The sequence below is a fragment of the Protobothrops mucrosquamatus genome, unplaced genomic scaffold, assembly GCF_001527695.2.
Source record: "Protobothrops mucrosquamatus isolate PMUCROS unplaced genomic scaffold, P.Mucros_1.0 scaffold1929, whole genome shotgun sequence".
Lineage (NCBI taxonomy): Eukaryota > Metazoa > Chordata > Lepidosauria > Squamata > Viperidae > Protobothrops > Protobothrops mucrosquamatus.
This window is the reverse complement of record NW_015388050.1, coordinates 303,452-313,906: the sequence shown is the minus strand read 5'-3', so window position 1 is coordinate 313,906 and position 10,455 is coordinate 303,452. Positions and strand designations below refer to the sequence as shown.

At 41.4% G+C, this 10,455-nt stretch overlaps 1 protein-coding gene across 1 annotated transcript in view; it reads left to right on the top strand.

The window, feature by feature from the left end:
- Nucleotides 1-10,455, top strand: part of TMEM132C (transmembrane protein 132C) — a 27,101-nt gene that overhangs the window by 10,143 nt on the left and 6,503 nt on the right. Inside the window, exon 2 of the mRNA XM_015823617.1 lies at nt 3,887-4,027. Coding sequence (XP_015679103.1) covers nt 3,887-4,027 — 141 coding nt within the window. The remainder of the gene's footprint in view (nt 1-3,886; nt 4,028-10,455) is intronic.

The following is a 10,455-nucleotide window of genomic DNA, read 5'->3' as shown; positions in this document are numbered from 1 at the left end:
TTGCAGATATTTCACTACCCAACTAGGGAACGTCATCAGTACTAGAAAGGAGTGGGATTTGTGGAAAGGAAGAGGAGGTGGAGGAGGTGGTTTGTGTCCCTCTGCCCAGCTACCTGCTAACTAGTTTAAAGGCTATCTAAACAAGCCTTTTGCTCAGCGGTGCCATGATCTCATGACAATCACTGAAGATTTTCCCGCCAAGCAACTGCATGCCATCTTTCCTTAGCTGACAAACAACATCTTTGGCAGTTTATTTGGTATCATTTCAGAGTGGAACCTCTGCTGCTTACAAGGCAGAACAAACTACAGCGAGTACAACATTGCACTGGACTTCCTGTCCCCCCAAGAGGCCCAATGGATGAAGCTGGTTTACAAGCTCCAAGCTGATCTCATACAGATATGGGTTCTCCCATCTCCTACCTTCCTGGCCCAGTGAAAACCTCAATTTAAGAACGGATTTTACCAGAATGTTTTTTTTTTATATCGCAACAAAGTCCAGTTTCCTCCCACTGGTGGCCTGAGTTTGAACCTGATTCTTAATCCCTATGAATATTACATGTTCTACTTTGCCATCAGCCTCTCCACCACCTGTCCCATCAGCATGTCAAACAGTGTTTATTTCATCCTGGTGGACCAGTACTTGAAGTGGTTCTTGCCCATTGGTTGTTTTCTTCTGTTTTTTAGTACCTTTTTTTTTTGCATATTTTGGTCTGCAACTGTACATTCTTGGATGAATAACTACCTTTATTGTCCATTCATGATCCCCTGATTCTATAAATATGTGGTCTTTTTTTTGTTCGCTGATGACAATGATGTACAGGGAAAGAAACTGCCTTGAGACTTGGTCTTGGAAGAACCAAAGTTTTGGAACCATTGTAGATGAATGTCCCAAAGGTGCTTTTCCAAGAGGCAACTGGACTTTCTTGTTTTTCTTTGAAGATGTTTCGCTTCTCATCCCAGAAGCTTCTTCAGCTCTGACTGGATAGTGGGGAATGGAAGGATTTATATTCCTTGCAGATAGCTGGTCATTTGCATTCTTTTAGAGCAGAGGTGTCAAACTTGCCGGCCGATGGGCCGGACGCGTCACGAGAAAACCGTGCCCACCCCATTGCCGGCAATGGGTAAAAAGCTCCGATACGTTGCGCGACATCACGTGACGTCACGAGTTTGACATGTCTGTTTTAGAGAGTCGTTGAGGCCACTTGGAGGTGTATCTGTGTCCTCAAGGCCACCTGAGTGGTGCAAATGGGTATGGAGCCTTCTTGGAACTGTTGAAAGGACTTGTGTTGTAGACTGGAGAAAGATGGTGTCGTATCCCTCCCCCTCTGTTGAGAGAGGGCTGCTAGATGGCCTCTTTGACCCCTCTTTCAAACCAGAGGTCCTCTCTGTCCAAAATGTGGACTTTGCTGCCTTCGAAAAAGTGGCCTTTTGTCTTTCAAATGCAGATGGACTACTGAATCTTGTCCTGATAGGTTTGTTCTCCTATGTTGTGCCATGTGTTTATGAAGTGGTGGTCTTGTTTCCCCAATGTACAGATCTGCACATGTCTCAACACATTGTACTGCATACACCATGTTGCTCAGTGTGTATCGGGGTGTTTTATCCTTGGGTTGGACAAGCTTCTGCCTCAGGGTATTCTTGGGTTTGAAGTGGGCATTGCAGATGATGTGACACCCAGAAAAATACGGCATACTCCATTTAATCCTCCAGGGAAAGATTGAAGGCAAATGAGGTCCAGGCAGAAGAAGAACATCGTGGCTTCAAAATCTAAGGGACTGGTTTGGACAAAACTCAGCAGCCCTTTTTCGTGCGGCTGCTGATAAAAACAGGATCGCCAACATGACTGCCAACGTCCGATAACGGATATGGCACAAGAAGAAGAAGAAGGATTGCAGATGAACTATTGGAAACTGTAGGCAATTCTTTGGGTTTTGTTTTAAGCTAGCCATCAGACAGAAACAGCCTCTCCTTAACCATTTCTGTTTTTAATTTTATATAACTATCACCCTCAAATCTAGTCACTTGCTAGAGTTAGGGGTTGTCTGGTCTTTCCAGGGGTCTCTGATGTTCTCATGAGAAGCGATAAAATGTGGGAAGGAAGGGGTAGCGAAGATTAAACAACCTAAAAAAAAATCAATTTATTTCTTATTTAGCTCAGAGCTCTTATGAAAAGCCTGATAATGAGGATGAATATTTTTTTTTCTTTCCTTCTCCAAGCTGGGCAGCAACTGAAATTAGAAATCTACAGATCTCGCCCCAACCTGCCATTTATTCAACGATTGGTCCATTTGCTTCGATTTGGAAAAAGGAAGAAAAATCTGGCAGCATTTTCCATCCCTGCATTTTTCATACGCATTTCTTAATCTCTGATGACAGAGAGATCGTAAATGTCCTCTAAATGTTACGGAACAGGAGCAAAGTTAAACTGTACAAATGTTTTGGAATTGATGTGTTTAGCATTTAAATGGCAGCCTCTTTTTTTTCAGATGGTTTGATGCCAATCTATGGATCATTTATTTCTATCTCTCTGCTCTGTTTTGGAAATATTTCCTTCAAATGAAAAAGCAAAACAGTTGGGCAAAACTTTATGGGAAGGGGGGGGAAACATGTTACCTTATTTGACCAAGAGTTAATGATATCCCTTTTCTAGAATTCTTACAGATACCTGCTGAAGACAGGATATTATTTTAATCATTGGTTTAATTTAGATGTAAATGTAAATTCTCAATTCAGCTCGGCTCCTGGTGTGCTCAGTAATTATTTTAGGAGCAACATGGAAGTGGTTTTCACATCCTTCTTCTGAGATTACTATTATCATTTGGACATTTTCGTTTGATACAACACTGGGGTTTTATCGTAGTCTGATTCTTCCAAGTCAAGATAATGTTGGCTAGAATAGAATAGAATAGAATAGAATAGAATAGAATAGAATAGAATAGAATAGAATAGAATAGAATGGAATGGAATGGAATGGAATGGAATGGAATAATGATAGAATGGAATGGAATGGAATGGAATGGAATGGAATGGAATGGAATAGAATAGAATAGAATAGAATAGAATAGAATAGAATAGAATAGAATAGAATAGAATATACAAAATAGGATAGGATAGGATAGGATAGGATATGGAATAGAATAGAATAGAATAGAATAGAATAGAATAGAATAGAATAGAATAGAATAGAATAGAATAATGGAATGGAATAGAATAGAATAGAATAGAATAGAATAATGGAATGGAATAGAATAATGGAATGGAATAGAATAGAATAGAATAATGGAATGGAATAGAATAGAATAGAATAGAATAGAATAGAATAGAATAGAATAGAATAGAATAGAATAGAATAGAAGCTGGGAAGGACCTTGGAGGTCTTCTAGTCCAGCCCCCTGCTCAAGCAGGAGAACCTACACCATCTCAGATAGGTGAATGTCTAGTCTCTTTTTAAAAGTTTCCGGTGATGGAGCGCCCACGATTTCTGGGATTAAGCTGTTCCAATGGTTGATTGTCCTCACTGTCAGGAAGTTTCTCTTTAGTTCCAGGTTGCTTCTCTCCTTGATCAGTTTCCATCCATTGTTTCTCGTCCTTCCCTCTGGTGCTTTGGAGAATAACATGACCCCCTCTGCCTTGTGGCAGCCCCTCAAATACTGGAATGCTGCTATCATTTGTCCCCTATTTCTTCTTTTCTTTGGACTAGCCAAACCCAAAATGATATCCTGCCCAGTTTTTCCAGTGGCCCTTGGCTGACACCCAAGAGAGGAAGCTTCCTTCCACAACGACCCAACCCTGCTTTGAACTTTGACTAAATGGTCATTGACCCTCAGGAGAACGTCTCTCAACCAATGTTACGTTGACATCTGCTTTTGTTTCCATTGCGTTCCAGGACACGGATATCTTGAACACAGCCATTCTCACTGGGAAGACAGTTGCTGTCCCCATCAAGGTGGTTTCTGTTGAAGAAAACAACATGGTGGTGGATATCTCTGAATCGGTGGAATGCAAGTCTGCTGAAGAGGTGGTTAAAGTAAGTGCTAGGATCATCAGCCACGGGGGATATATTTGAAGAGTTGGGTCTCTGTCCTTCCGCTCTGCGCTTCCATGGTCAACTATGACCTAGTTGGGTCAAGATAGTTTGTTGATTCTTGTCCCATCTTTCTGGTCAAGGTTTACTTGCTGGTATTGCCTTTTCTTCTCCACTTGATAAGCAAACAGCCAAAACTTTCCTGAGGGCATACTGGGTTCTCACACCCCTTTTTTGTGTTTGTGTTGACACTGTTGGCTTTATATGGATGCAGAGGTGATCTGGAGGAACCGCTGAGCTTCAGTTCAGCAGTAAGGAATGCCTGAGGTGAATTAAAGAGTTATGTTATAAAATAGCTAGGTTATTTGTATTCCTGGTTAGAGCCCAACCTGAAATCGGATGTAATTAGAGCTGCTTGAAAATATATCTGAAAACCATTGAGGTAAACCATAGAGATAATATATGTAGCTCCAGCTATTAAAGAATCCCTGCTGGATTTTAATGCCTCCGTATTAATAATGCAGCCAACCTTCCTTTGGCTCAAGGCAATTTGAGGCTTTGTCTGGTTACCATTGTCTACCAACCCTTCAAGCTTTCTGTTGAAGATACATATTTATGAAACCTTCTTGAACTGACATCTATATATTTTAGTGCCCGATCTTCCTAATATGTATAGAAAGCCCCAAACTGTGTGGCTACCGATCTGTCATTCTCAAATCTCAGAACTTCCTTCTGATGATGCAGCATCTCTACCACAGGTATGGTCCTTAGTCTGTCAAAGATTACAACCTGCCTTAAATTTCCATCTTTGTTCTGGTGAACTAGGCCAGGGGTAGGCAACCTTGCCTCTTTTATGACTCGTGGACTTCAACTCCCAGAATTCCTGAGCCAGCATGGGGGAACTATGGCCCCCTCATGACTTGTGGACTTCAACTCCCAGAATTCCTGAGCCAGCATGGCTCAGCTTGGAAACCTCTCCCTTTCCCCTCAGCGTGGCTGGCTCAGGAATTCTGGGAGTTGAAGTCCACGAGTCATAAAAGAGCCAAGGTTGCCTACCCCTGAACTAGGTCATAAAATCCTGAGCATTACAAATATAAAAGGGTAATAATCTTCTGAGTCTTATTTCAATTAAACCTAGAATACTCTCGCAGCAAAGCAAAGGCTCTGTTTCGATCCTATTCTTCTTTTGTGTTGTTCCTACACTATTTTCCTGTTGTGTCTTGAAATACTGTGCACTCCGTCTTCGACAAGTAGAAACATTTCCGTGAAATGAACCCCGGAAAGTGTGCAGAGATGAGCAACAAAGATGATTAGGGATCTGGAGGCTAAACCACATCATGAAGAATTGAGGGAACTGGGCATGGCTAGTCTAGTGAAGAGAAGGACGAGGGGGGACATGATAGCAATCTTCCAATATCTCAGGGGATGCCACAAAGAAGAGGGAGGGTCAACCTATTCTCCAAAGCCCCTGAAGGCAGGACAAGAAGCAACAGATGGAAACTAACCAAGGAGAGAAGCAACCTAGAACTAAGGAGAACTTTCCTGACAGTTAGAACAATTAACCAGTGGAACAACCTGCCTCCAGAAGCGGTGAATGCTCCAACACTGGAAGCTTTTAAGAAGAGACCGGACAGCCATTTGGCTGTTTAATTGTTCTAACAGTCATGAAGTTTCTCCTTCGTTCTAGGTTGCTTCTCTCCTTGGTTAGTTTCCATCCATTTCTTCTTGTCCTGCCTTCTGGTGTTTTGGAGAATAGCTTGACTCCCTCTTCTTTGGAGCAGCCCCTGAGATATTGGAACACTGTTATCATGTCACCCCTCGTCCTTCTCTTCATTAAACTAGACATACCCAATTCTGGAAGAGTGAGATTTAATATTTCATACATCCACCCTTGCTCTACCTCTTGGTATACCCTTCCAACAAAGGCTGGTACATAAAACATATATATCGTTGACAAGCTGGTAATTCTCCATCCTTAACAATATAAGTAACACACTTGAAGTGTGACTGATGTTCCAGGATGTCCAGCCAATTTTTTTCCTATCTCTCTCCTGGTTTGGGTTATATACCGCACTCGCCTTCTTTGAATTCTGAATTTACACTCCTCCCTGAAGTTATAAAAGTGCTCAATCTCCCAAGGATGGGTCTAACCTTTTAAAAAGTGGACCAGAAGATATTTACAGTGGCACTAAAACATAAAGAATAGCCCACATTTTTGCTGGCTCAGCAAGATTCCGCTAAGATGCTTTCTTGGTGCCTATGAATAATGAGAGTTCCATTCTGGACCTTGGGAACTTCTTCCCTTCCTAGAAACTTAGAAAAGGAGCCAGCTATTTTTATTTTGCAAAACTTGAGGGGGAAAAAGAAATCGCTTCCCTGTCTGGAACAGATTGCTCAGATTTGAAACAAGCCTTGTTTTGGCAGTCAAATTTCTTCTATTTATTTCTGTGTCTGTTCAAGTGCAAGTGAGTTGAGCATGTGCTAAGGTTGGCAGCAAGGAAGCCAACAGAGAAGATACATATAATAAAGGAGAATATCTGTAGCTCAGGGTTGAAATGGAGGGTCCTTGGCGCTCTCTGAGCTTGGTGGTTTTCTTGCAGATGTTTCATGAGCCAACTAGGTAACCTTGTCAGTGCTAGACTAATGAAAGGTCTGCAATAAAACCACCAAGCTCAGAGAGCACCAAGGACCCCATAGTCGTCGTTGTCATCGTCATCGTCGTCCTCCTCCTCCTCCTTTTGTTCTTCCTCTTCCTCTTCTTCTCCTCATCCTTCTCCTCCTTCCCACAAATCCCACTCTCTCCTTGCACTGATGATGTCACCTAGTTTGGGTAATGAAAACCTCTAAGCTCAGAGAGCAACAAGGACCCCACAGTCCTCCTCCTCCTTCTCCTCTTACTCTTCCTCCCTTCTTCTTCATCTTCTTCCTCCTCCTCTTCCTCCCTTCATCTTCCTCCTCCTCCTTCTCCTCTTCCTCTTCCTTCCTCCTCTTCCTCTTCCTCCCTTCATCTTCTTCTTCCTCCTCCTCCTCTTCTTCCTCCCTTCTTCTTCCTCTTCCTCTTCCTCTTCCTCCTCCTCCTCCTCCTCCTCGCATTGATGATGTTACCTAGTTTGGATAATGAAATGTCTGCAAGAAAGCAAGCAAGCCCAGAGAGCACCAAGGACCCCTCAGATACATCTGAGTAGGTCAACCCAGAGGATCAGGGCTGTGTTAGGATTTTAAAGACACAAGTGTCTCTCTCTTTCTCTCCTTTTCCTGCATGCCTCTTTAAAGGGTAAGGAATGCTAATAAACCTGAGGAAGTTAGTAAAAATCCATACTTTTTAGTATCTCCCCTAACAGTGATGCTAATATAAAATATGTGTATATCTCTGGTAGTTTCCACCTGATCGTCAAATTCAGCAGTTGCTAAACTTGAAGTTTGGAGGACCGGATGTACAGTAGATGTTTTGAATGTTGGACTAGGATTGTAGAGGTTCAGGTTGAAATTCCTGCTTAGCCATGATGGAGATCCATAACAAGCTGCATCCATCCTGCTTTCCATTGTCTTAGAAGTCAACCAAATATCCCATCACCCCCAACTCTCGTGAGATTTTTTCAATGTGCAAATATCCCATGATCCTCAACAAATTATGATCCTGACTCTTTATCCTGTGATCCCTGACTCTTTATCAGATTTCTCAGTGAGCAAATGTCCCATAATCCCCAACTCTTACGAGATTTCCCAGTGGGCAAACATCCCATAATCCCCAATTCTTACGAGATTTCCCAGTGGGCAAATGGTCCATAATCCCTAACTTGTAAGAGACTTCCAATGGGCAAAATCTTCCAATGATCTCCCAATCTTGTTAAATTTCTGGGTTAACAGATTGAGATCTTGCGTGAGTCCAGGCAGGAATGCAGGATCTGTGTGAGCTTCAGGCATCTTTCTGAGATCACCCATGATCTTGTGAGCCGTCTCCTACTTTTAACTTCCTTTCTCACTCCTTTTCTTACCGCTGAACAAGACTATGTTACAAGGCACGGTGCCCCAAACCATCATCAGCTCCACACTAGGCATGGTGACATGCTGACAATGCGAACTGGCTGTGACAAAAAGAATTATTTTGACCTTCATTTTCTTTATTCCGCCTTTATTTGTATGCTGTCCCTTTTTCTTGTGATGAAAGCAGCTTGATAAAGAAGAGACAGATGTTGGATCTGGTGTCTGGGAGCAATATTTTATTGCCTCTATCCGGGGTAGCAGGAAGCTTTCATGAGTTCATGGACCAAGGCTGCTTGTCCCTTTGTTTTCCCCAAAATAAAATCCCTTATTGCATTCTTTAAAGCCCGAGGATTTATAGATAGGATATTGTTTAATTAAGCAAAGACACCAGGAGGTGTTAGATGCTACAATGAAAAGGAACTGAGTTATCAGACTTGCAACATCCTTCTGGGGTTTATTCACTTCTTGCCAATGAGTGCTAAATTATGAGAAAAGGTGACTAGTTAGGAACAAGGCCATTTTAATGCTTTATTCTTTGCACTTCGTACTTGATCAATACCTCCCATCAACTCAGTTTAGTGGTATAAGGGAAGTTTATTCCATCTCGATTTTATACTAACTTACCCAGCAACAATCTTCTAGACAATCTCAGACAATCACCTGTCTGAGATGGTGTAGGTTCTCCTGCTTAAGCAGGGGGGCTGGACTAGAAGACCTCCAAGGTCCCTTCCAGCTCTATTCTATTCTATTCTATTCTATTCTATTCTATTCTATTCTATGTTACTCTACTGTAATTTTATTCTATTCTATTCTATTCTATTCTATTCTATTCTATTCTATTCTATTCTATTCTATTTATTCTATTCTATTCTATTCTATTCTATTCTGTATTCTATTCTATTTTCTATTCTATTCTATTCTATTCTATTCTTTGTTACTCTAATTCTATTCTATTCTATTTTCTCTTCTCTTCTTTTCTAATTCTCTTCTCTTCTATTATTCTCTTCTCTTCTCTTCTCTTCTAATCTAATTCTATTATCTCCTCTCCTCTCCTCTCCTCTCCTCTCCTCTCCTATTCCATTCCATTCCATTCCATTCCATTCCATTCCATTCCATTCCATTCCATTCTATTCTATTCTATTCTATTCTATTCTATTCTATTCATCAAGAAGTCTAAACATCTATGGTGATTCTCAGTCTTCCGGGTCATGGTTGTCTCAAAGTTTGTTCGTTTGTTTCAAAAGGCAACTAGACTTTCTTTGGTTTTCCTTGAAGACATTTCGCTTTTCAACCAAGAAGCTTCTTCAGTTCTGAATGGTGGACGTTGGAAGGATTTATATTCCTTGCAGTCATCTGGTCATTAGCACTCTTTCTGAGAGTCATTGAGGACACTTGGACAGATAAACCTCCTCCGTCATTCAGTCAGAACCGAAGAAGCTTCTTGGATGAGAAGTGAAACGTCTTCAGGGAAAAATAAAGTCCAGTTGCCTTTTGAAAAAGCACCATTGGGACACCACAACTCTATTATTATGATGGATTGCACGGTCAGCCAGATGTTTAGATTGGCTTTGGCATTTGTGTCTACCTATCAAGTCCTTCCCATACACAGATGTTGTCCTTTGATGGTGTTGAAGGTGTTGTTGCAAGATGTAAGCTGTTCCAAGTCAAGCTACCTTTTGCAATTGACTGATGCTGTGTTTGTCAATGCCAATGGTGTTCAAGTGGTGCTCCAGATGTTTTGCAATTATACCCAAGGCATCTTCTACTGTTGGTACTATCTTTGCAAACAACATCTGCCTATCCCAGGTCCTTGGGAAGGACTCCAAATCCAGCTGCCAGTTCTTTAGCAGATGTTGGCATTCATTCTTACCAAATTCTTCCCAAGAACCTAGGATGTCTTAATGGATCAGCCTATTGCATCTCCAAGCAGTGATTAATAGTGATCCTTGTTATTATTTCCCAAAACAGCACTACTTTTTTTTTCTCCCTTGAGATATTACAAATCCCCAGAACTTTACAAAGAACACGCGGCAAAAAAAATAATTCCTCCTGTGATGGACCATTATCTCTTTTTTATGGTTGGTTTTGTGCTTCTGAACTTTTCTTTTCATTCAACCTCAGGGCAGCCTCCCGCCTTCTCGCCGCCAGCGTTGAACTGGATTTATTATTTAGCATGTAAATATTGTCCCAGAATAGAAGCACACATTAGCATAGCCAATTTCAGAGAGATATCCGTAATCGCTTCTTTAATCAGTGTTGAATTTTACAGACCACTGAGTTTTCTCTTCTGTTAACATGCTGGGGACAAGCTGGGTGGCAGAGATAGATAATGGATGGATGGATAGGCAGATGATAGAGAGAGAGATGATACAGGGAATGATAGCTGGATAGCTGATAGATAGATAGATAGATAGATAGATAGATAGATAGATAGATAGATAGATAGA